The sequence below is a fragment of the Mustela erminea genome, chromosome 9 (genome assembly GCF_009829155.1).
Source record: "Mustela erminea isolate mMusErm1 chromosome 9, mMusErm1.Pri, whole genome shotgun sequence".
In the NCBI taxonomy this organism is placed as follows: Eukaryota; Metazoa; Chordata; class Mammalia; order Carnivora; family Mustelidae; genus Mustela; species Mustela erminea.
The window spans coordinates 19,187,704-19,214,899 of NC_045622.1; the positions used below are offsets into that span (position 1 = coordinate 19,187,704).

The 27,196-nt window shown below is 39.9% G+C and overlaps 2 protein-coding genes across 4 annotated transcripts; one reads left to right on the forward strand and one right to left on the reverse strand.

Annotated features, from left to right (window-relative positions):
• Positions 1-90: 90 nt before the first annotated feature.
• On the reverse strand, positions 91-26,059 carry LOC116599090 (olfactory receptor 10S1). Of its 3 annotated transcripts, none has more exons than XM_032358774.1 (2): positions 24,824-26,038; positions 91-130 (listed from the first exon to the last, which is right to left on the reverse strand). In XM_032358774.1, the coding sequence occupies exon 1, from the start codon at positions 26,036-26,038 to the stop codon at positions 25,070-25,072; it is 969 nt and encodes a 322-aa protein (XP_032214665.1). In that variant the 3' UTR covers positions 91-130; positions 24,824-25,069. The 3 variants fall into 3 exon arrangements, with proteins under 3 accessions (XP_032214665.1, XP_032214666.1, XP_032214667.1); XM_032358775.1 differs by lacking the exon at positions 91-130 and adding an exon at positions 5,613-5,686; XM_032358776.1 differs by lacking the exon at positions 91-130 and adding an exon at positions 12,418-12,527 and having other exon boundaries at positions 24,824-26,059.
• On the forward strand, positions 11,646-12,590 carry LOC116599091 (olfactory receptor 8B3-like). Its single transcript, XM_032358777.1, is given in 1 exon segment — positions 11,646-12,590. A coding segment is annotated over 1 exon segment (945 nt).
• Positions 26,060-27,196: the final 1,137 nt, after the last annotated feature.

The following is a 27,196-nucleotide window of genomic DNA, read 5'->3' on the forward strand; positions in this document are numbered from 1 at the left end:
TTTAATCCAGGATCATCTATTATGCCAGACTTCCAGCATTAAAGATGGGGAACACAAATATTTTCTGTATCCTGTTTGAAGAGGCCTTAAGAAAAATTATCATCTGAGGCAGATAATCTTGGTTCCAAGGCTGAAAGACAGACACATTCAGGCTGAGCTCTGGTTATGTCAATAAGGAGTAAATCCTGGAATTAAGTAGCTAGCTAGTTAATAATAAAACTTTATTTTGTTAGCCTAGAATCTGTAGCTCCAAAATCAAAGAAGTACCTCAATAAAATCCGGAGAAGGATGCTAGAGCACTATTTCAGGATGTCATAATCTTTTCAGATAAGGGAAATATGTTAACTGTGGCTTTTTCCAAAGTATCAAGTAAATACTATGTTTAAAATAGCTTATAAAGCCTAGTTGTGAAATGTTTAATATTAGCTTTTATCTACAATTATAAAATACATACGCCAAAGTCAGTATTCCACTGACATAACTGTAACAAATAATCCTTCAATTTACTTGCAAGTTTCTGCATAATTTCTAGGTGACTAGCTGTCTTTGTTATGATTCCACATAATCAAAATATAACCACTATGTATACGTGCTTAAAATTTTGTCACTTGGGGGCACCTGGGTGGCTCAGTTGGTTAAGTATCTGACTTCCACGGGGTTCACGATCTCAGGGCCTTGAGATCAAGCCCTTGTCAGGCTCTGCACTCACTGAGGGGTCTGCTTCTCCCTCTGCACCTTCCCTTGCTCATGCTCTCTCTCTTCCAAATAAATAAATAAAATCTTAAACATTGTTTTTTGTCATTTTGAACCTCCAAATAATGTTGTTGGTTGGCCTACTTAATGTCTAAGAAGTCTTGCATAAAGTCATAGTTAGAAATTGTTAAACTGTTATTGGAAATGATTTCTTGTTCCATGCACTTTGCACTAAAAATACTGCTTGGCAAGGTGAGAATCCATGGAGGGAATTAGAGCTATGAGGGATACACACATACACATATTTTCCACTCTAGCTGCACCATGACTTAATCTACACAATAAGATAGCTTCTATTGTTGTCCATTTTATTGGTGAGCAAACTGCAGGAGAGCAAGTTTACAAAACCTCAGACGTAGAGCTAAGATGAACATTTAAGATGATCCAACCCTGATGTCAGATTTTTACTTGAAACTTGAACCTGCTAGAGGGGAAAAGGACATTGATTTGGAATACGACAATATAATAATGCCTCATGATAATGACAGCTAGTGTTTACTGAGTAGCTATGTGTCAGGAAAGAAACTTTTCATTCATTTAATTGTTAAGTCTCTCAGCAACTACAAAAGCAAGGTATTACTTCCATTCTACAGGCAAAGGAATTGGTTAGAAATTAAGGACCCATATCTAGTGAGTAGAAGAGTTGGGGATTGAAATTTTAGAAAGTCTGACTTTGGAGCCTGCATTTGGAACTGCTCGGCCATAATATCTTAGGTGAGAGAGAGTTGGTGACTGTAAATTTGATCCAGTGTCAACTTCTAATCGTTATCTTGCTTCATTTGTGGGCTAATGATAGGAATTCTGCATATAGAAATTAGTTATTGTAGTTTAAAGCTTTGATCCTGAGAAGATAAAAATATCCCTCAGAATGTGTGCTGGAATGAGCCTTATCTTGGAGGCTTTCAGCTCCTCCTGTAGAGCAATGAAAGGTGGGTGTTCTGTCTTCAGTTACCGCTCCGTCCCCACAGAGGATGGACTCCCTTAGCTGGAGTACATCAGAGGGACTTGTCCTCCTTGTCTTTCAAGTTCTATCACAGGATATGCTGGATCTAGATCATGTAGAAAGTGGAACCTTCTGCTTGGGTTGCTTAAAGATCTAGAATCACACATAGGTACTTACCTACTTTATCATTCCCAGTAAACGCTCTTTCATGGCATTACACTTATGACTTACTATCCTAAATCTGGCTGGAATCATTAAAACCCTTTCAACTCCCTTCTGAAAGATAAGACCCTCTTGCCAGGACTTACCATAAACCTTTGCTATGAGACCCTTTCTCTTTTCTTTCTTTCTTTTTCTTTTTTTTTTTTTTTTTAGAGAGAAAGAACATGGGAGCTGGGGGTGGGGGCAGGGGCAGGCTCAGAGGGAGAGAGAAACTTTTTTATATTTTTTATTTTTAAGATTTTATTTATTTATTTTTGAGAGAAAGAGAGCACAAGTTGGGGGGGGGGTGGCAGGCAGAGGGAGAGGGAGAAGCAGACTCCTGGCTGAGCAGTGAGCCAGATACAGGACTTGATTCCAGGACCCTGGGATCACAACCTGAGATGAAGGCAGATACTCCACTGACTGAGCTACCCAGGCATCCCAAGAGAGAATCTTAAGCATGATCCAGACTCAGTACAAAGCCCGACTTGGGGCTCGATCTCATGACCCCGAGATCATGACCTGAGCTGAAATCAAGAGTTGAATGGTTAACCGACTGAGCCACTCAGGCACCCCTGAGACCCTTTCTCAATCCTTTCATCCACGTGGACCATGTGGTCTTGCAAATTTCCAGTTTCCAGGATGTATGTTTGTTTGTCTATTTGGTCCTCCAGCTCATTATGATCCATTCAGAGCTGATCTCCTGCTTCCCTTAGCCAAATCCTCATTCTACTGACTACACATTTACTTAGCTGTTTCTCTTTTTTCCTCTTTAGGTATCCTCCTGGCATCTTGAGGTTTGAATACATTTTATACCTTATTAATTAAGGATGAATCTAGGTTTATTGAATTATTTCCTAAGAGCATGGAAAACCCTCACCAGAATCCTTTAGCTTGTCAATTGAAAATGCTGATTTTTAGACTCTACCTGTAAAAATGCAATCATCCTCTGGGGTTAGGGCTGAGGAATACAGATCTTTAACAATTTCTCTGGGTTATTCTTATTTACCTTAAAGTCTGAGAACTACTGGATTCAGAGAGAAAGGAGAGAGTTGGGTGGTTTGAGAGTGATTAAGGTTAAAGGACTGAGGTATAAGAAGAGGTTAAGTTGTAGGCTGGAAATGGAAGAGCCTAGACACTAGTTTAGTTTTTCTAAACTAGAACCATCACCAGATTTCTTCTTCTTTTTCTCTTTTTTAAGATTTTATTTATTTATTTATTTGTCAGAGAGAGCGAGAACGTGCACAAGCAGGCAGAGTGGCAGGCAGAGAGACAAGCAGTCTCCCTGCTGAGCAGGGAGCTCAATGTGGGACTCAATCCCAGGACCCTGGGATCATGACCTAAGCCCTTAGGCAGCGGCTTAACCAACTGTGTCCCCAACACCAGCTTTTTAATGTGAGCAAACTTTACAGTTTCTATCTTCTAGTAGAGCAAACTTTACAAATGACCCAGAGAAGCAATATAAATCCAGGCTTCTAGTCCTGACAACATTCCAGATGGCTGACTCATGCCCCGTGGTGCCCATGAATATGTACGGAGTATTGCTTTCAGGACTGGGCTCTCCAAGTACCCCATACATAGGAGATTAGATACAATCTTGAACACCTTGTGCTACCTTGTCCTACCAGGTACTGGAGATACAAAGAGACATTAATTGCTACGGAGCCACAGTGTAGTAAGCGTTAAGATACCATGATTGCAAATTTATAAATTCCATTAGAATTCATTTAAGGCTGTGATAAAAGTAAAATGAAAGTCATGTGAGGGGGAGAGAAAGGAACGAATTTTGTTTGGGGGCAGCATGGAATACTTTATAAGGTTCATAACATTTAACTGAGCATTTAAGGAGGAATTGTTGCAGTTCAAGAAAGGATATGAGTCTGTCAGGTTTAAAATAACCCCAGATACCAAAACTTTTGAGTGTTTCCATAGGAAAATGAGACTATAAAGATTGTGCATTTTTTATTCACAAACTACTGTTCAAAATATAATTATTATGTAAGAATACTCCTTTTTAAAGATAGCAAGACCAGAGCATACTATTTGTTGGAGGAAGAATGATTCAAACCTGAAGGACTTAAAGGCTCCTGGGAACCTAAACAAGCCCTTGAGACAGAGGAAGTTTAATTTTTGTCTTTGGATCCTTTCCATCTCTGCCAGTAGTGTCTTTATATAGCTATTACATGGCATTTTGCTTTTAGGTAATTGTCAAATAATCAGTAATATGTTAAATTAAAAAGAAACGTGACTATTTGGAGTTACTTATTTTTTTTTTTTTAAGATTTTATTTATTTTTTTGACAGAGAGAGATCACAAGTAGGCAGAGAGGCAGGCAGAGAGAGAGAGAGGAGGAAGCAGGCTCCCTGCCGAGCAGAGAGCCCGATGCGGGACTCGATCCCAGGACCCTGAGATCATGACCTGAGCCGAAGGCAGCGGCTTAACCCACTGAGCCACCCAGGCACCTAGGGAGTCACTTACTTCTTAAGAGAAATAATTCCATTCTTACGGGCCTGAGGATAGAATGGCTAATGCAGTAACTGTAGAACGTAAATATTCCCTGAACTTGTGCTCTCTGGGACACGGTACTTTGCCTAGTGCTCTCCCAAATCCAGTAGGTTCCTGGTTACTTCTCTACCTGCAAAACTAGAATTTCACGTGAAACTGCAGTGACAAGAATAAGCACAAAATTTTCCAAAAGCTGGAGGCGTGGTGTCTGAGGCCCTAATAAAAGAGGAAGTTGTTAGTCTCTTCATCTGGGTATGCAAAACATAAACCTCAGAGCTTCCCACAGTGCAGTGCAGTGCTTTCTTGGCCCAAGTACGGATCTATGTGTGCAGAACTCCACAGCCAGAAGTGGGAATGGGGGGCTCTCATTCCTCTCTTGCTTCTGATAAACAGAGATTATATTTCTGTGTGTAATGAAATATACCATATACTTCATACTGCAAAACTGTAAGACTTAAGATTTGTATACGCAAGACTCGATTCCAACAACTTCCAGAGTAAGAATAGATTTTGAGTACACAAAGTTGCTTGAGATGAGAGGCTCATATAAATTGGCTTGTGCCTGTTCCATTTGGTACTTCTTAGGCTTCTCCCCTTGGCCACTCTGAAGAAGGTGAAGGCAGAGGACCTGTAGGGCTCCTCTTCATGGTCAGTGGAGCACACGGAAGGCTTTTTGTATCAACACCTGTTTGCTTCACGTGATACTAGGCAAAACCCCTCTGTAGTGTTGAAAGATAAGCTCTTATAACTTGGCATGATTAATTCTTTCCATACCTAATCAATTAACATTTACTTTAACTTGCTTTGAACTTGTTTTGGAATCCCGAAAGGAAACACCTTTGACCTAACTTTCTTAAAAATAAACAGTGTAATTAGCCCTTTGAGGTTACAGGGAGTAAATTGTTTGAGTTTTGTCATAGAGTGGCAGCCATACTCCTTTGATTAAAAAAAAAAAAAGCTATTTCTTGAGTATAGGGTAGTAGAAAATTTACTACTATATACAAACTTTGGGAAATTCTCTTAAACTTGGCTAGTGACTCAAGACCTTGGGTATATTGAGAACGTAATGAAATTATAAAAATTAAGTATCTATATATTATCAGCACAAATAACAAAATAAACCCTGTTTTTCAATAAATACTGAGTATTGAATCACATGCTAGTTATGACATAACCAGTTGCCTGAACTTGAGTATGTTACTTACATTCTCTGAGTGTCAGTTTCCTCATCATCCAAATGGGTTTCATAGGGCTTTCAAGAGAATGGATTGTATATAGTTTGCACTAAGATAATAAAGATTAGGAAAATCATTTAAATTTTGCTCATTATCATGCAGAATAAAAATTCTCATCTCATTTACATAAACTCTGTAAGCTCAGAGTATCCATTTTTCTCTGCTGACTCTACCCCATCCCCTGAATAAATGTTGAACTTAAAGTCCTTTAAAACGGTGAACTGTTAGGGGTGCCTGGGTGGCTCAGTGGGTTAAAGCCTCTGCCTTCAGCTCAGGTCATGATCCCAGGGGCCTGAGATCGAGCCCCACATTGGACTCTCTCTCTCTGCCTACTTGTGATCTCTGTCAAGTAAATAAATAAAAAATCTTAAAAAACAAATTTCACTTATTTGTGGAGCATAACAAATAGCATGGAGGACATGGGGAGTTAGAGAGGAGAAGGGAGTTGGGGGAAATTGGAAGGGGAGGTGAATCATGAGAGGCTATGGACTCTGAAAAACAATCTGAGGGGTTTGAGTTTGGGGGGGTGGGAGGTTGGGGGAACCAGATGGTGGGTATTATAGAGGGCACGGATTGCATGGAGCACTGGGTGTGGTGAAAAAATAATGAATACTGTTATGCTGAAAATAAATAAATTTAATTTAAAACAAACAAACAAAACTGTGAACTGTTCAGAATCTGTCCCTTTTTAGATGTCATTCTACTGAAAAACTGTGCACATTCGGGAGCATGAACAAATTGTGCCTACTATTGGTTTAGCAGAGATACTATAAAATCAAGAGAACATATTTAAAAGTTCTATTGATGGTTGTCTGAACTTAGTTGGAATTAGGAAATACAGTCATGTCAGACTATGTATTGGTGATTTTAATTTGTAGCCAGTTATGGTTTTTTTTTTTTTCTCCTGAAGATGGGAAAATATTCTATGGTATTCTTAGGAGTTCATAGGGTAAATAAATTATGGCTTAAAATATGTAATATATAAAAGAAAATTTTGCACTGATCAGAATAATATGTCTAGAGAAAAGTCTTTAAACATTCTGGGATTGTCAAAACTTGCCCCTTTAAATCGGATAGAATAGTGAGGTCAATAAAAGCGATCTGCTTTTAATATGGGAAAGTGAAGAGCCAGTCTTGTTCTGATATTCAAGAATACGAGAAAGTGTGCTCAAGAGTGTTGAATGCCCTTGTGGTTACTGTGGGGGAGCTCTTCTCACCTTCGTTCTAACCTCCCCACTGGGTCAGATCTGCAGAGGACTAGGAGTCCAGTCCTGGAGTCCCAGTCTAGAATCCATTTCCTAAGTGCTGCTGCTGCTGATTACGTAAGCGCTTATTTCCCTGTAAGCCTCTTTGCTTAAAATTCCTAGAGTAGTTTCTGTTTCTTTCAGTGAAACCAGCTGATATAATTCCAGTTAGAGTGGGACTTCTATAAAGTGTGGCAGATAATCACCTTACCTGGAGGGTGTTTTGGTGCCTACTTGATCCCAAAGACTTCTCATAACAAAGGCCAAGAAAAAAGAAATGAGTCCAAATGGTTTGTTCAATAACGCGCCTGGTGATAGTTACATTCATTTGGAGAAAAAATGTCTTTATGATAGCATTTCATCTCAGAATTAAGACGGAATATCATTCTGAAGGGAGATTAATATAACTGCTACCTTTTCCAAAAAATGGACATTCCCCCCCCCCTTTTTTTTTTCTTATACCTGTTTACTTTGGTTAATCAATGGAAATGAATAGGGACACACGACTTAAATCTGGTCTTCTGCCCTAGAAGCCAGGCTCTTACCCACTTTATTACAGTGTTTTCTTCACAGGTGTGATTATTTCACAAATAATATACAAATAAAATCTGATGGGAGCTTCTGCCACTGACAATTATTTATTGAGTACCCAGCCTCTGCCGGATCCAGTTTCCCAACACTTTAGAAATGTTTATTGTTTCCTCCTACATTTCCACCTAGGAAAGGACTTTCTTTCTTCTTCACATTCTGGAAATCTTGGGTTTTCCCCCTTTTACCTAATTTTTTTAAGTGAAGAGAAATAGCTAATCTGAAGAGTTGGTACAAAATTCTGGGTCAGCCCTTTATCAGTATGTGGAGCCATCGTGCTTCAAAAGAGAGAAGGCAAGTCCATCCTTTTCTTTGGACCAGTTCATTTATTAATAGAAAAATGACTCTTGGGGCATGATCTCCCCACCCTCACTCCTGCAAGGTAACTAGATTTTTACAGGTAATTCCTTTTCTGCCTGTGGGGTGTGTCCACAATGTTCCTTTCGTTTACAGTGGATCAGGCAAGAGGGAATACATAGGAAGCCTCATTTGGCTTTAAGATTAAGGTGTACTTTTCCAATATAATATTTACTAGAGAGTTCTGCTTTCTACAGATAATGGTCCCCTTGCCCATTGCTACAGCTGATTCATTTATCTTATTTGACTATAGGTCTTTGTGTATATTCTTTACTGATGAGAACTTAGAGAAGAAGAATTAATCTTAGGAAGAGCTGACTTCTAAAAAAAAGTGCTTATGGTTTAGTCAGCCTTAAAGAAAGAAAGAAATTCTGCATTTAGGACAGCATAGTTGGACGCAGAGGACATTATGCTAAGTGAAATAAGGCAGACCCAGAAAAAAAGACAAATGCTGCATGATTTCACTTGTGTATATAATCTCAACATGTGAAACTCATGAAAGCACAGAGTAGAATGATGGTTGTCAGGGCCTGGGAGCGAGCAAAACGGGGAGATGCTCTCCAAGGGGGACAAAAATTCAGTTAAGCAAGATGCGTAAGTTACAGAGATCTAATGTACAACATTGTATCTATAGTTAATGATACTGTAATGTATCCTTGAAATTTGCTAAGAGAGTTGATCTTAAGTGTTCTCATCACCAAAAACTTATAATTACATGAGGTGATGAATATGTTAAATGGCTTGATTGTGATGATCATTTGACAAGGTAAACATATATGAAAACATCATGTTCTGGGTTAAAATACATGGTTTTATTTTCTGCATCTTTAGAAAATAGAGCATCATATAAAGCTTTGATTACCATTGACTATGACAAGGTAGAACATACTGAACTTGATTTACTTAAAAAGGAGTCAGTAGATGCCTGGGTGGCTCAGTTGGTTAACCAGCTGCCTTTGGCTCAGGTCATGATCCAGAATCCTGGGATTGAGTCCCACATCCAGCTCCTTGCTCAGCAGGGAGCCTGCTTCTCCCTGTACCTACCCTGCTTGTTCTGTCTTCAACTCTCCATGCTTCTGGTCTCTCTCTCTGACAAATAAGTAAATAAATAAAAATCTTAAAAAAAAAAGTAGTCAGGCATGGGCAAGAGGTGCTGATATATTTCACAGAAAGGAAGACCACTTAACATCGTTTTAACTGAATTAGGTTAAGGCGACCATTATGTAGATGGGAGAAAGGTAGGGAGGGAATGAGAGTTTTGCAATGTAAGGATAAGCTCAGAACCTCCCTATCTTCCTTTCACATTTGCCCATATTTAGGTGGTTTGCATTAAAGATGAAAGAATGACTTTCAGCTGTGGTTTAAAACCTTCATGTAAGATTCTTGCAATGTGATTTCATATAAGTTTAGAGGGACTCTTTCTGGTTATTGTATTGGCCAAATAAGAGTTTGTAACTTTCTATACAGAACACATTTTATGGGGGTGCCTGGGTGGCTCCGTCAGTTTGAGTCAATCAAATGACTCTTGATTTCAGCTCAGGTCATGATCTCAGGGTCATGAGATCTAGCCCCACATCGGCTCTGCACTGGGTGTAGAGCCTGCTTGGGATTCTCTCTCTCCCTCTGCTCATGTGTTCTCTCTCTTTTTCTGCCAAAAAGAAACGAAACAAGTACCATATGATACTTGTCTTTCTCTGCTTGACTTACTTCATTTAGCATAATCTTTCTTCATCTTTTCTCTCCTTGAGTTTACCTAATCCCATGGCTTCAGCCTTTATGGAAAGGATCCCCAAATCTTTTTCTCATGTGTAACCCTCCTCCTTACATTCATTTAGCCTTCATTGGGCTGTTTCCTAACGTGTGCTTCTGCTTCCCTGTCCAGCTAGCAGCCAACCTCACCATGTTCCACCCGAATGTACGCTTTCCATAAATACTCCGAGTTCTTCTTGTTTGTAGTAACAGCAGAGTTTATCCCAACACTGAGGCTAGCAGTTTTTGCAACTCTTTTTGTCTATTTCTATCTTCTTTGTAAGAAGTCTGGATGAATCTCCCTTTGCAATATCTCTTGAGTATGTTTGTCTCTTGGAATTACTAACAGTAACTCTGTTAATTCAGGGCATCTAAAAGTCATTCATAGACTGTTATAATTGTCTCCCAAAGCTGACCCTGCCTCTAGGCTTTCACATATCAGTCCAACTTGCTGGTGCTCACCACGTTAATCTTCCCAAGGGTCTCCATTTTGATGATTTTAATCTGGTGCCAAAAGAGCAATAAAAATCCTGAATGGTTCCCCATAGCCTCCCACAGTGAGCTGAGAAGGACTTTGGCATTTTGGAGTTTTCTAGGCTAATCCAAATCTGCCTTTTGATCTGAGCCTCTGCTGCGGTCCCTGGGGAGAGACATCGGGACCTCTCTGAAAGCCTATGGCAATCCTCTATGTGACACTGAGGGTGGAGGAAAATAATATTTTTTCCCTGAATTCAGTAACTTTGATCTGAAGTGCTCCTACGTGGACACCAGGAGTTCAGCAGCGACCTTCATGGACATTCCTGGTGTTTTTGCTACAAAAACATGGACGCCATGTAAGCCTTTGCCTGTGCGGCAAGAATACCATTGTAGTCAGTAACCAGCACAGGGCCCAGGAAAGATGGAAAAAAGGGATTCTCATTCATTTATTTAATCAAACAAATATTCAATACCTACTATACATCGTTTGTATTAGTCTAAGATGCTCCAGAAATAGTGCTGAAGAAAACAGACAAAATCCTTGTCTCTTTAGAACTTAAATTCAAATGTATGTGAGTGTATAAATGTGTGTGTGTGTGTGTGTGTGTGTGTGTGTGTGTAGTGGAAAGACACAACTAACAAACAAATAATGTATAGTATTTCATATGGCAAGAGGGGCTGTGGATACAAGAAGGAACATCTGCTTTTCTATTTGGGAATATGCCCGATTAGGCAACAACCCCAAAAGGTGTGAAAAATGGTATATTCTAAGAAATCATTGTTCCTATAATGAACTTGGGCTATACATGCACAGTAGGTAATGTCTCTTTGCTACAAAGCCTGATCTCTGGGGAAAACACTGGGAGAACCATCTTCCCATTTTTAATCAGGTCCCTAGGATTTCCTAATTCATGAAAACCCTTGGGGTCATATTAGCATGGGGCTCTTTGGGCAGGGGCAGGGTGCTATTTACTACCCCCTTGTCTGGAGAAAACCACTCTGGTCAAAGCCACTGTCAGAAATCATCATCTGTAAGTCATGGCTCGTCAGAGGTCAGTGTTCTGGTTCCCTCGGTCAAAACAAAAAAGGAACAAAGAAGAAGGATCTCCGTTCCGGGCTGCTCACCTCTGAAATTCATCAGAGCCACTTGTGTCTCCTTGGGAATAAGGGAGAGAGGTTAGCAAGGTCCTATATTGAAGGGTGAGTGTTGATTTGATCTGTCCTATTCTCTTTCTTCCCAGCCTCAGCTATGGCAGCTGAAGATTTGAGATGCCCTCATCTCCTCCCTGTGGAGGCAGCCATGGGCCATTAGGTGGGGCTGGTGGACAGTCAAATCAGGAGTGGAACACAGACTTTGTAGCCCTGATTGGTCACAGGGTTCCTCAGCCTCATACCGACGGCACTCACCTGTTAGCATGTTTGATACACATCTTTGAACCATCCCTCAGACTTTACAGTGGAAACAGCAAAGGCACACAGCAGGGTGGCTTTGCGTTCATTCTCTCATTCTGGGTCTCAGTCTCAATATGGGGGGATTGGTGGGGAGAGCTGGTTACTCATTGCAATGTCACCCTTTGTCCTGTTCTCACAGATATGCCTTAGGGAAGAATGGCCGCAGGTAATGACTCTTTAGTGACCGAGTTTATCCTGCTGGGTTTAACACAACAGCCAGAACTCCAGCTGCCTTTCTTCTTCATTTTCTTAGGAATCTATGTGGTCACCATGGTGGGGAACATGGGCTTGATTATTCTGATCGGTCTGAACCCTCACCTGCACACCCCCATGTACTATTTCCTCTTCAACCTTTCCTTCATTGATCTCTGCTTCTCGTCTGTCATAATCCCTAGAATGCTGATGGGTTTTGTAACAGAGAACATCATCTCTTACGCAGAGTGCATGACACAGCTCTGTTTCTTCTCCTTCTTTGTTATTGACGAGTGCTGTATTTTGACGTCCATGGCCTATGACCGGTATGTGGCCATCTGCAAGCCCCTGCTTTACAAGGCCATCATGTCCCATCGGGTCTGCCTCACACTGATGGCGGGAACATATGCGATGGGGATTGCGGGTGCTGTGGCCCACACTGGGTGCATGCTGAGACTCACTTTCTGCGGTGACAACATCATCAATCATTACATGTGTGACATACCTCCTCTCCTCCGGCTCTCCTGCACAAGCACCTACATCAACGAGCTAGTGGTTTTCATTGTGGTAGGCATCAACGTAATAGTGCCCAGCCTCACCATCTCCGTTTCTTATGCCTTGATCCTCTCCAGCATCTTCCACATCCGTTCTTCCGAGGGCCGGTCCAAAGCCTTTAGTACCTGCAGCTCCCACATCGTTACTGTTTCTCTCTTCTTTGGATCATCAGCATTCATGTATCTTAAGCCATCTGCTGGGTCTCTGGATCAAGATAAAGTATCCACAGTTTTTTATACCATCGTGGGGCCAATGATGAATCCTTTTATCTATAGTCTGAGGAACAAAGATGTTAAAATTGCACTGAGTACGACTTTGAAGAAAAGGATGTTCTCATAAATGGAAACTCGATTAAGGTATAGATGCCAAACCTAGGAGGGGCACACAATGTATGAAGTTACAGAGAGAACAGTAAACAATCAAAATAGGAATGCAAATGATTCAAATAATAAGGTAAACTGAGTTAATTATGTATAAATCATTTCACAAAGACAATATAAGGAGGAGGAGGAACAGTCCTCTGTCTTTTCATAGAAAGTTAAAAGGAGTTCCTTTGTCATTCTTCAGCTCATTTTCAGAAGTTATAAATTTTAAGTATAAAAGGTTGAATGTTGGTAAATTCAGAAATGGTAAAGTGTGAGATTTTTGACTGAGACATGTCTGGAATTCTTGTGAAGATATGTCATGGGTATATGGACTTGGGTGGACTTGAGATGTGGCCATTCATTCCTTCATTCATTCACTCAATAAACCTCTATTGAAAGGCTGTGGTGGAAATGAGAGAGGTCTATTACATTGCTGTAGGGCATTTTGTTTAAGGAGAGTCCTTTGTTTCCCCAAAGAAGATAAAAATAGAAAGATACTCTTCTGCTTCTAGTCTCCGGTCTCAAGGGAGTGTGGTAAAGGGAGATTTCCTTCTGATCCTAGATCCTAAGGACAAGAAACTAAGATAACCTTTTTAGAGCCGTCAGGAATAAAAACGAGCCTACACTGGGTTTTCCCTCTTGGAATTTCAGGACAGGAGATATAGATAATAGGAGAAGCTATATTAGTAGAAGAGTTTTTGTCCTTTTCTCAAATAGACTTAAAAATCTCTAATTCTTTTAGCAGTCAGCATTTTCCCTATATGATTTTCACTGCCCCTTTTGTCTTAGAGGGTTAATGGCGCAAACAGTATAGTTATTCATAGAGACTGAGCATCTATCCTGCACCAGGCTCCATTGTTAAACACTGCAGATATAGTGGTAAGTGAGACAGGCAATGTGTGTGGGCTTAGAGGGCACATCGTGTTGTTTGTTTACTTAGTCTCAAGAACTTACAAAGCTCATTTTTTGGGATTTCTTGATATATTCTGAATGCAAAGTATATCAGACATGTGATTTAAATATTTTCTCCATTCTGTCTTGTGTTTTCATTCTCTTAATAGTGTCTTTCAAAGAGCAGAGAATTTCAATTTTGATAAATTCTAATGTCTCAATCTTTTCTTATGGATTGAACTTCTGGTTTCATATTTAAGAGATCCTTTGCTCATCCCAGAGTTCCAAGATTTCTCTGTTATGTTTTCTTCTCTAAGTATTATGACATTTAAATTCATGATCTGTTTTGAATTGCTTTTTCTATATGGCGTGGGCTGTTGATCTGAGTAAAAGTTTTGTATTTGGATATCTAATAGTCCAGTATCCTTTGATGAAAAGTAATTCAGATTCAAGATAAGTCAACAGAGATATCTGGGTCCAGAGGTAGTGGTGAAGGAGGGGAGATGTGTAGATCTTTGGGCGCTGCTTCTGAGTGAGTTAAGTGAAAGAATGGAATTGTGGGTGAAATGAAAATTCTTTACCTTTTTAAGAAACTGCCCAACTCTTTTCGAAAGAGATTCTACTATTGTTATATTCCCACCAGCAAGATATGATAATTTTTTTCCACGTTTTTGCCAACACTTGGTAACATCTGTCTTCTTAATCATAGTCATTCTGGTGGGTGTGCAGTAGTATCTCATTTTGGTTTTAATTTACATGTCCTTAATGAATAATACTGACCAATTTTTGTGTATGTCTACTAGCCAATTATATATCTTCTTTGAAATATCTGGTTAAATATTGTGCTTATTTTCTTTTTTCTAATTGAAGTGTAGGTGACATACAGTGTTATATTAGTTTTAGGTGTATGACATAGAGAATTGATAATTCTATGCATGATGCAACGATCACCATGAAAAATGTAGTTACCGCCTACAACCACATAATGTTGTTACAATATTATTGACTATATCCCCTACGCTGGCCTTTTCATGACTGTGATTTTTCCTGATTTGGCTATTTCTCTATTCAATATTCTGTCATAAGACAAAGTTAAAAAAATGAAAAGTCATAAATGATAAACCAAGGAAATACAGATCAGATAATGGACCTGTGTTAAGAAAATATAAACTACCCTTGCAACTTACTATGTTTTTATGGTTTATTATTTTTCATTCTTTCAGCCTACTTACATTGTTGTATTTGAAGCAAGTTTCTTGTAGGTAGCATGTTTGGGTTGTTTTTTAAATGAACCTTGAAAGTCTCTGCTTTTTTTTTTTTTCTTAAGATTTTTATTTATTTATTTGAGAGGGAGTGCTAGAAAGAGGGAGCAGGGGGTGTTAGGAAGCAGGATCCCCACTTAGCAGAGGGCCTAATGTGGGACTTGATCCCACCATCCTGGGATCATGACCTGAGTCAAAGGCAGATGCTTCACTGACTGAGCCACCCAGGCACCCTGAAAATCTCTGCTTTTTAATTAAATCTCCATTTAACTAATTTAGACCATTATTGATCTCTTGATGTCTGAGGGCTTACTCTACCATTGTGTTGTTTTCTATTGTTTCCACTGTTTCTTGATATATCCTTAATATATTCTTTTTCTCTGCTTCTTTTCTTGCCTTCCTATCAATTACTTGACCTTTCTCAGAATTCAGCTTTGATTTATACTTCGTGATTTGAAGTACCTGTCTGTATACTCTAGTTAGCACAATATATACATGTAACTTACATAGTCTACATGTACATGTTACATAGAATTGACATTTTGTGACTTGGAGTAAAGTGTAGAAAACTTGCTTCTATTTACTTCCTTTTACTCTTTCCCATTAAAAAAACAAAACAAAACAAAACCCTGTCTTTAGTATTTCCTCTTCATACATACATACATACATATCAGGTGGTGCAATTACTTTTGCTTCAAATGTCAAAAAAAGTTTAAAAAATCATGAAGATAGTCTATTTTATTTATCTATATTTTCCACAGTCAACATTTCTTCCTTCCTGGAGTTTAGTCTAGGCTTCCTCCTGTGGTCATTTCCCTTATGTTCCATATACTTTTTTAGCCATTCTGAATGGGTCAGTATGTGGAAGACCAATTATGTTAGATTTCCTTCATCTGGAAATGTATTTATTTCCTCTTTATTCCTGAAGTATATTGTTAGTGGATATAGACTTCAAAATTGGAATTGAGTTTGAGAAATTCTTTATAGATTTTTGATACTAACCCTTTATCAGATATGTTATTTGCAAATATCTTCTCCCATTCCAAAGGTTGCCTTTTAGTGATATTGATTGTTTCCTTTACTGTGCAGAAGCATTTTATCTTGATGAAGTTCCAATAGCTCATTTCCGCTTGTTTTCTCTGCCTCAGGAGACATCTAGTAAGAAGTTGCTCCAACCGAGGTCAAAGAGGTTGCAGTCTGTATTTTCCTTTAGGATTCTGATAGTTTCCTGCCTCACATTTAGGTCTTTCATCCATTTTGAATTTATTTTTGTCTATGGTGTGAGAAAGTGATCCAGTTTCATTCTTTTGCATGTTGCTGTTCAGTTTTCCTAACACCATTTTTTGAAGCAACAGTCTTTTTTCCATTGGACATTCTTATAAAACTCAATTTATAAAACTTATAGAACTTACAAAGCTCAACACTTGAGGTGCCCGGGTGGCTCAGTCAGTTAAGGGTTCCATCTCTTGATTTTGGTTCAGTTCACAATCTCAAGGTCCTGAGATAGAGCCCCACCTTGGGATCTGAGCTGAGTGAGGAACCTGCTTGGGATTTTCTCTCTCCTTCTGCACCTCCTCCTGTTTGTGCATATACACACACTCTTCCTTTCTCTCTCAAAACAAAAACAAAAACAAAAACAAAAACTCAACACCCCTTCAAAACAATCCAGTTTAAAAATGGGCAGAAGACCTGAGTAGACATTTTTCCAAAGAAGACATACAGATGGCTAAGAGACACATGAAAAAATCTTCAACATCACTCACATTAGGGAAATACAAATGAAAACTACAATGAGATATCACTCACACCTGTCAGAATGGCTAAAATTAACAACATGGGAAACAAAAGATGTTGGTAAGGATGTGGAGAAAGGGGAACCCTCTTATACTGTTGGTGGGAATGCAAATTGGTGCAGCCACTGTGGAAAACAGTATGGAGGGTCTTTGTTTTTCAGTGTACATAGTCTCTCATGGTTCATCTCCCCCTCCAATTTCCCTCAACTCCCTTCTCCTCTCCATCTCCCCATGTCCTCCATGTTATTTGTTATGCTCCACAAATAAGTGAAACCATATGACATTTGGCTCTCTCTGCTTGACTTATTTCACTCAGCATAATATCTTCCAGTCCTGTCCATTTTGCTACAAAAGTTGGGTATTCATCATTTCTGATAGAGGCATAATATAATACTCCATAGTGTATACGAACCACATCTTCCTCATCTATTTGTCCGTTGAAAGGCATCGTGGTTCTTTCCACAGTTTGGTGACTGTGGCCATTGCTGCTATAAACATTGGGGTACAGATGGCCCTTCTTTTCACTAAATCTGTATCTTTGGGGTAAATATCCAGTAGTGCAATTGAAGGGTCATAGGGAAGCTCTATTTTTAATTTCTTGAGGAATCTCCACACTGTTCTCCAAAGTGGCTGCACCAACTTGCATTCCCACCAACAGTATAAGAGGGTTCCCCTTTCTCCACATCCTCTCCAACACACATTGTTTCCTGTCTTGCTAATTTTGGCCATTCTAACTGGTGTAAGGTGGTATCTCAGTGTGGTTTTAATTTGAATCTCCCTGATGGCTAGTGATGAAGAACATTTTTTCATGTGTCTGATAGCCATTTGTATGTCTTCATTGGAGAAGTGTCTGTTCATATCTTCTGCCCATTTTTTGATATGATTATCTGTTTTGTGTGTGTTGAGCTCGAGGAGTTCTTTATAGATCCTGGATATCAACCTTTTGTCTATACTGTCATTTTCAAATATCTTCTCCCATTCTGGGGGTTACCTCTTTGTTTTGTTGACTGTTTTCTTTGCTGTGCAGAAGCTTTTGATCTTGATGAAGTCCCAAAAGTTCATTTTCACTTTTGTTTCCTTTGCCTTTAGAGATATATCTTGAAAGAAGTTGCTGTGGCTGATATCAAAAAGGTTACTGCCTATGTTCTCCTCTAGGATTCTGATGGATTCCTGTCTCACGTTGAGGTCTTTTTCTGTACTCGAGGAACTACAGAACACTCATGAAAGAAACTGAAGAAGACACAAAAAGATGGAAGACCATTCCATGCTCTTAGATCAGAAGAATAAATATTGTTAAAATGTCTATACTGCCTAGAGCAATCTATACTTTTAATGCCATTCCAATCAAAATTCCACCGGTATTTTTCAAAGAGCTGGAGCAAATAATCATAAAATTTGTATTGAATCACAAGAGACCCTGAATCACTAAGGAAATGTTGAAAAACAAAAATAAAACTGGCGGCATCACAGTACCTGATTTCAAGCTTTACTACAAAGCTGTGATCACCAAGACAGCACGGTACTGGCATAAAAACAGACACATAGACCAGTGGAACAAAGTAGAGAGTCCAGATATGGACCCTCAACTCTATGGTCAAATAATCTTCAACAAAGCAGGAAAATATATACAGTGGAAAAAAGACAGTCTCTTCAATAAATGGTGCTGGGAAAATTGGACAGCTTTATGTAGAACAATGAAACGCGACCATTCTCTTACACCATACACAAAGATAAACTCGAAATGGTTTCAAGTTTTTATTTAAATTCTAGTTAGTTAACAAAGTGGCTGTAGTACCATTTTACATTCCCTCCAGCAATATATATATATATATATATGAATAATATATATGAATAACCCAGCTTCTCCATATCTGTGCCATATTTCATATTGTCACTGTATTTTATTCTGGTCATTCTGATGATGTGAAATGTCTCATTGTGGTTTTAACTTATATCACCCTCATTCCTGATGATATTGAACATATTTTTATGTGCTTATTTTGCAGGTATATGTCCTCTTCATTGATCTGTCTTTTCACATCTTTTACCCATTTTCTAATAGGAATGTTTCATTTTTCATGTTTTTGCCACTGAGTTTTAGTACTTCTTTCTTTTTCTCTTTAAAAATACTTTCTAGATACATACTGGGAAGTCTTTGTTGGATATGTGGCTTGCAAATGTTGTCTATAGTTCAAATATTTTTGCTCTTAACTCTATTTTTTCTTTTTTTCTGTTTCTTTGGCTTCTGCACCATGGATTTTTTCATTTTATTATCCCTCTATACTTATTTAATCATTTATTTATATCATGATGGAGAGATGGACATTTATTTTATATATTAAATTTTATTCCATTACTGCTTTATTTATTCTGTTACTCAAATTATTCAAGTTTTGGCTATTGAGAACACTTTCAATTGGTTCTTGTGTCTTTTTTTATTTTTATTTTTTAAAGATCTATTTATTTGAGTGGGGGAAGTGCAGGGGGAGAGAGAGAGAATCCCAAGCAAACTCCCTGGTGAGCATGGAGCTTGATGTGGGGCTTGATATCCCACAACCAGATCATGACCTGGGCCAAAGTCAAGAGTCAAAAACTCAACCCACTGTCCCAGGTGTCCCAGTTCTTGTGTCTCTTTGACATAACCGTGTGTGTGTGTAGTTTAGCACTTCTTTGCTTTCTAGCACCAGAAGAGGCTCATCTTTCCTGCCCGAGTTCCTTTCCTGGTTTCTTTCATTGCAGATCGTCATTAGAAACCAATATCTGGGGCGCCTGGATGGCTCAGTGGGTTAAGCCGCTGCCTTTGGCTCAGGTCATGATCTCGGGGTCCTGGGATCAAGTCCCACATCGGGCTCTCTGCTCAGCACGGAGCCTGCTTCCCTTCCTCTCTATCTGCCTGCCTCTCTGCCTACTTGTGATCTCTCTCTGTCAAATAAATAAATAAAAATCTTTAAAAAAAAAAGAAACCAATATCTGGGCATGAAATGTTCTTGCTGCTACTAGGGTATCACTGCTTCTAGGCCCTCTAAGCTGATACCTATCAATAAATATGTCCGTATGCAGTCATCTGTGGTTATATTCAGTTAAACATGTGTGCATACTGATGACTCCTGTTCTAATCTAGTACTATGTGCTTTCTCTCCTCGCTTGTTTGTAAGCTTCCAGTTCTCACAGTAAGATACCTGATTCCCACCATTGACCATTGACTCTCTCACCCAAGAGCTTAAGAAAGACTGGTATTAATTCTTCTTTAAATGTTTGGTAGAATTCATCTGTCAAGCATTATGGTCCTGGGCTTTTCTTTGTTGGGAGGTTTTTGAGTACTTCTCTAACCTGCAGATTTGTTAATAGATCTATTCAGACTTTCTATTTCTTCATAATTTAGTCTTGGTAAGTTTTATGTTTCCTGGAATTTATCCATTTATTCTGCATTGCAAAATTTGCTGGTCTATATTTGCTCATAATAGTGTCTCATGATCTTTTTATCTCTGGCCATGAGTTGTAAAGTTTCTTATTTTATTTCTTTGAGTTTTCTCTCTTTTTCTCCTTAGTTTAGCTAGGGGTTTGTCAATTTTATCTTTTCAAAAAACCAACCCTTAGTTTTGTAGATTTTTTCCTATTGTTTCCTTGTTTTGTATTTCATTTATTTTTACTCTAATCTTTATATCCTTCCTTCTGCTAACTTTGGAATCAGTTTGTTCTATTATTTGTTCTATTACTATAAGATGTGAGGGAACAGAATATAAAGAACAATGGGTAAATTATTTGGGGGCACAACCAATGGTTCCTGGAGAAGATACTATACTCATGTCTGTGTGTATATGTTAGTAGCAGTATATGTTAGTGGCAGTGACTAGGCATAAATCGTGCTCTGTTAATGTTTTGCTATGTAACAAAACATCCCAACATTTAGCATCTTAAGACAACAACAATCAATGATTTAGTCACAAGTCTGGAATTTGTGCCAGGTATCATGATAAAGGCTCATCTTCCCTTCACTTGGTAGTCCCTGGGGCAGCCCGAGGTTCGATGGCTCAGTCCTATGGCTGGGAAACCTGTACTCACTGTTGTCTCTGAGAACTTAGCTGCAGTGGGCCCAGGGCGTCAGAATGTCTTCATGTGAATCTCTCTACATACGTCTCTTTCTGTGGCCCATGGCTATTTGCCCTGTCTCAGAGCATGGTGAATAGTTCCAAGAGTAGGTGCGTTCAAGAGCCAGGGCAAGGCTGCATTGCCTATGGTGATCCAACATGAGAAGTTGCCTAGCATCTTCCAAATTCAGAAGGCAGGGTGGGGAGAGGGAGTGTTGGGGAACAGACCCCTTAGCTCTTGATGGAAAGTGTCTTCATTTCTTTTCAAGAAGAAGGTTTGGGATGGATGATACTGTTGTGGTCATCTTAGGAAAATACAATCTGCCTCAATATCTTAGAATTTATAAGCCTTTATTGGAGGGTTAGGGGAGAAAGAGAGAGAGGGAGAGAGAGAATGATCTACGTTCAAGGATTCTTACTCAAACTTTGGGGCATCCTTATTTCATCATGAACCTCCCTTAATTAAAGGTGGTAAAACATCTGACTCCTAAGCTTACACATTTCTACAACATTCTGGGGAAACACTACCTTGTCATAGTGTCTCTAAGTCTGTGCGCCAAACCCCCCGCCCAGTTTTAATGTTTTCAGATATTTACCCTAATTTACATAGCACAACTGTTAGCAATAGTTAAAGCCCATTTTAGCAATTAGTGGATATGAACTTGGTAATAAAAACTAAGTAATAGAATATTTTCAAGAAATATTATTTTATTAAATGTTAGCATTGCTGGTGAGGGGGACACACCTACATGCTTTATAGATTGTCACATTATTAAAAAAACAACAGGACTGAAATCATGTATCACTTGCAGCTTCATTATTTGAATGCCACTGTTGCCACAAAGTCCTTCATTCGATGAGGTTAGTTAGTTCATCTGATCACACGGTTCACAATTTCTTTGCACATTCCACCTTCAGGGGTCCTGGTGAACTTCTCCCTCAGAAGCACCAGACCATAGATGACCAATAGTAAGGATGCTTTGTCACTCTTGTAGCATGTCCTCTCGCAAGTTATCCCGCCTAAATAATGCATTTGTTTCCTGTCCCTTTGCCATATTCGTCAAAAAGAGACTATCAGTCTATGAGGAAGTGGTGATGCAACATGGGGGCTTAAGTGGGTAGGAGAAGAATCAATGAAGCAAGATGGGATTGGGAGGGAGACAAACCATAAGTGACTCTTAATCTCACAAAACAAACTGAGGGTTGCTGGGGGGAGGGGGTTTGGGAGAAGGGGGTGGGATTATTGACATTGGGGAGGGTATGTGCTTTGGTGAGTGCTGTGAAGTGTGTAAACCTGGTGATTCACAGACCTGTACCCCTGGGGATAAAAATATATGTTTATAAAAAATAAAAAAATTTAAAAAAAAAAGAGACCATCAGTCTATGCCCTATTGGCATTGCCAGGAGACTGAGAAAATGATAGCCCTATGCAGTTGTCATCCTTTCGTTAAATATTGTTTTCATCTTAACTCATACTCAGTAATTCTGTCATCTGTTTCCTTTAAATTTCAAGTGAGCCTGTAATATTAGAAATCCATCCAGTCTCCTAAATTTAAAAATCAAAACTGAAGATCAAAATATCTAAAAGGAGAAGATAATTGGGAGGAACAATTTGTCTGGATGAAAAACCAATTTTCTGACTTGATAACCTTCTTGTGAAGAATGGATAGTGTCTGGTTTGATTTTCAAATTTTGAGTATTGAGTTGAACAAATATTTTATAGAGTTAACCTTTGGTTGGGACGTATACGAGGTCTATGGAATCTGTGCTTTTAAAGTTCTTATAATCCAGTTATGCACATGACACATTCAATAACTATGTAAGACAGGATAGCTTTAGTGCCAGTGCCATTGTGAAAGCTATAATAAATCAGTGTGATGCAGGCTGACCGGGTCAGATATGAAGACAGAAGAGCAGAGTCTGAGAGAGTAAAGGATTCTTGCTGGGTAGACAGGTATAGAAAGAGTAGGACCAAAGTTGAGAAGAAGGGACTGGAATGGTACAGGCATATTCTTCTTCTGTGATGTATCCTATTATTTTAACAAAGCAGCCATTTGATGATATAGAGGAATGCTTTAGGACAGGACCATACTTTGTTTTAGCTCTGCCTCCCATTCTATGTTTGGCTCTTCCTATGTTTAAAACCTACTCTATGGGAATAATGAACTTCTCTGGGTTCCTTCTGGCCTTCCTATAGATATATTGGCAACTCTGAGATACTAGAACAAAGGAGATTAGCTCTGAATTTTGGCGGAGTGTGGTATCTTCCATGCACTTCTTTCTTTCTTTTTTTTTTTTTTTAAGATGTTATTTATTTATTTGACAGACAGAGATCACAAGTTGGCAGAGAGGCAGGCAGAGAGAGAGGAGGAAGCAGGCTCCCTGCTGAGCAGAGAGACCGATGTGGGGCTTAATCCCAGGACCCTGAGATCATGACCTAAGCCAAAGGCAGAGGCTTAACCCACTGAGCCACCCAGGCGCCCTGACTTTTTTCTTTTCTTTTTTTTTTTAAATGTATTTTTTCTGTTCCAGAAATGCCAGGTTCAGATCCTGCCTCTGTGGAGGACGAGGCACTATTTAAAGTTCAGGGAATCCTTATCTCAAAGAGGTCTACCCTTGGCTCAAGGTCTAAGATGATATTGAGACCTCTAATGTAATTGGGAGTTTATAAACAGTGAAGGCTAGATTCAATTCTCTCTAACGTACTCAGTTATAATAGAAATGTGGGGTTTCTGAAGCCATAGAGACATGAATTGAAATCCCGGCTTTAACTATTACTGGTTGCATGATCTTGGAAAATTTATGTCACCTCCTTCAGCCTCAGTTTTCTTGTCTGTAGAAGGTGATTAATACCATTGTCTTGAAATATAGTTTTAAGGAGGAATAATATAAAATAACAGGCACAGCGCCTTATACATTTGTGTGCTCAAAATGATTATGGTTACTACTATAATTCTAATGCTTTTTCAGTTTGTTCCCTTTACAACACCTCTGACATAATTCTGTAAAATGCCTCTCCATCTCCAATGATATTACCCAAGTTAGACACTGTTTTTCTCATGTCTAGGTTGTTATGGTGGTCTATTAACTGGTCATTCTACCATTTGTCCCTTTTGTTCTAGCATTTATGAATGTGGCTGCTTCTTCTTTCTATAAAAGAACTGGAGAAATAAAGAGGCAGAATGTCTGGTGCATAATCCAGACTCTTGAATCTGACATTCAAGGCCCTTTTCCCGTCTATAGAATACTTCTGGGTCATTCATAGATTTTTTTGAACAAAGCCTAGCTCTACCCACTTCTGTGGCAGGCAAGCTGCTCTCACTAAAGCCTAGAGTTATTATTTGTTACCTTGGAGTCTAGAAATATATATATTTTTTGTGTTGCTTCCTCCACGTTCAATGAAGATATCAGAATCCTACCAATTCTTCAGAAATACATTGAACCTTAGCTTATATAATAAGTTCTCTTTGACATCCTTAGCAGGCTTGGTAAGAAAAGGGAACATTTATTTTGCACTAGACGCTTAACCTCCTAAAATCCTAAAGTATTTTTTTTTAAAGATTTTTATTTTTTTATTTGACAGAGAGAGATACAGCGAGAGAGGGAACACAAGCAGGGAGTGGGAGAGGGTGAAGTAGGCTCCCAATGAGCAGGGAGTCTGACGTGGGGCTGGATGGAGGACCCTGGGATCATGAACTGAGCCAAAGGCAGACACTTAATGATTGAGCCACCCAGATGTCCCAAAGTAGTTCTTTTTAACTTTACATTTAATAGAGGACATTGAGACACCAAGTATTATTAAATTTGCATAAGATTCTACGCCTAATTGACTGGTGGATCAGGATTAGAATACTGGTAGCTCTGACCTCAAAATCCATCTTACTTCTACTACTTTGTTATATACCATCTTGAATGAGAAAGTAAAGATAATGACACTTTCTATGTGGCCTTGAGCAAGTCACTTTTCTCTGTGTAGTTGTATTTTATCCTCTTGAAAGCATGGTCTGTTCTCTTAAGCTAGGTGATGCGTAGGTAAAGTTTTATTTATTATTTGTTCATTACATATTGGTATCAGTATTCTTTAATATGTGTTATTTAATCAAATTATTGTATATGAAATAAAAAAGAATCATTTATTTAAACAAATGAGGATATGAACAGCATTTCACTTACCTCTGAGCCATGGAACATAGATCTGGAAGATACTCTTAGACATCACCTACGAGGTCCTTCCATTTTATAGATGGAGAGTTTGTGACTGAGACATTGAGAAATGTCACTTGGCCAAAGGGAGGGGGAAAAGCTCGTGGCTGGGCTGAAACTCAGTTGCACTGATTCCCACCTGAATGATTTCCCCTCCCCATTTTGCTCTGGGAACAGTTGTTTTCTTGGCAGGCAAATGAAGAATCCCAGCACAGGTCAGGGCGGTGGGCTGCGTGCTGGAGACTCTCGCGAGCCTCGGCCCAGAAGCCTTTGGAGAGCCCTCTTGACCTCCTTGTTCCGCAGAGTGTAGATGAAAGGGTTGAGCATGGGAGTGATGATCGTGTAGAAGACAGCGGGGGCCCCAGCTCCTGCCTCCCCGGAGCGAGGCTGCAGGTAGATGCAGACAGGTGGCACGTAGTACAGGAGCACCACTGTGAGGTGGGATGAGCAGGTGGAGAAGGCGCGCCGCCGGCCCTGGGCAGTGCGGATGCGCAGCACCGCCGCGACAATGAAGACGTAGGATACAACGATGAGAATCAGGCAGCCTGCAGCCACGATGCCAATGTTGGCCAGCATGACGAGCTCATTAATGGTGGTGTCTTCGCAGGCCAGCTTCAGCACCGGGGGGATGTCGCAGAAGAAGTAGGCAATGTGGTGTGGACCACAGTAGAGCAGGCGGAAGGTGAGGGAGGTGTGGATTGCAGAGTGCACAGCACCTATGGTCCAAGTGAGTCCAGCCAGCCCCGCACACATGCGTCTGTTCATGGCCACTGGGTAGTGTAGCGGCTGACAGATAGCTAGGTAGCGGTCATAGGCCATGACTGTGTATAGGAAGCACTCAGTGCTGGCCAGGAAATGGAAGCAGTAAAGTTGTACAGCGCAGCCCTCAAAGGAAATCACCTTCCCATCCGCAGTCAGGAGGCCTGCCATGACCTTGGGCACCGTCACTGTGGACAAACAGGCATCCAGGAAGGAGAGGTGCCCCAGAAAGTGGTACATAGGGGAGCGGAGGTGAGGGTCAGAGCCCACAGTTATGAGAATGAGGAGATTCCCGGTCAAGGTGATGCTGTAGATGAGGAGGAAGAGGAGGAAGAAGAGGCTAGGATGTTCAGCTGTGTACATCAGACCCTCCAGAAAGAAGTGGCTCACCACGGTCTGGTTGGGGGCCTCTGTCTCAATGGCCATCTTCTCACACACGAAGCGGTTAGTTACCCCTTTGTAACAAAACTGATATCAACAAATGTAATGAACAGCCATCTCTCTTAGCTGAAATGTCATGTGCTGTCGGACTGTGCCAGCTTGGTCTTGCCCCCTACACGAGAGAAAGATATACAGGTTCATTTCACTCTTTTGATCTGTTGTTTTCTTGCTGTTGTTTCAGAAATGACTTTTTCAATATGGGGGACCTACAATCCTTTGAGGTACATAAAGGACTGTAATAATTACTTGGAGAAATGCATCTCCTAGATAGCACCAATATAAGTATGGATTGTAAATCTTACTCTTGTGGACCATATCAATCCCGCAAATATTTCAGAATTGTGATGCCTTCACTCTCCTAATTTACTCTGCCGTACTGCAGATGTGGCTAAGCCGGCTCTTATTACCGAGTGATGCTAGGGAGCTATAGCCCATCTTTGGGGGATACTTACCCAGAGTGTGGGGGGGCTGTTACGTCAGCCAGACACCCAGCAGTTCCATCCATTCCTCACCCAGAGGGAATTCTTTGGAATTAACAGCGACCCATAGCTAACTCTCAAGTGTATGACAAAGAAGCCTTAGAGAATTGACTGCATAATTAGAAGGACAAATATTTAAGTATATTTCTTGCTCTTCCTGTACATCTTTGTTTCAGCCTTTTAGGAAATGTTTTCCCATGCCTTTACTTTGAGTTGGAGTTGAAATCCAAGAGTTTTCTTCGATCCTTTTCATCCTTTATCTCCTAAACCTAGATGTTGTATTATGTGAAGATTATCTCTAAACTCCTGATTTCTGGGGTACCTGGGTGGCTCAGTCAGCTCAGGTCATGGTTCCAGGGTCCTGGGATTGAGCCCTGTGCATGGCAGTGGGGGGAGTTTGCTTGTCCCTCTCCCTCAGCCCCTTGTGCTCTCTCAAATGCCCTCAAATAAATAAATAAATAAATAAATAAATAAATCTTAAAAATAAAAAAAACAAAAAACCAAACTCCTGGGTGCTTGAGTGGCTCAGTGGGTTAAGCCTCTGCCTTCAGCTCAGGTCATGATCCCAGAGTCCTGGATCGAGCCTTGCATCTGGCTCTCTGCTCAGCAGGGAGTCGGCTTCCTCCTCTCTCTCTCTCTGCCTGCCTCTCTGCCTGCTTGTGAT

Excerpts from the sequence above, each read along its gene's own strand:
- LOC116599090 (XM_032358774.1), bottom strand. The coding sequence starts at position 26,038 with ATGGCCATTGAGACAGAGGCCCCCAACCAGACCGTGGTGAGCCACTTC.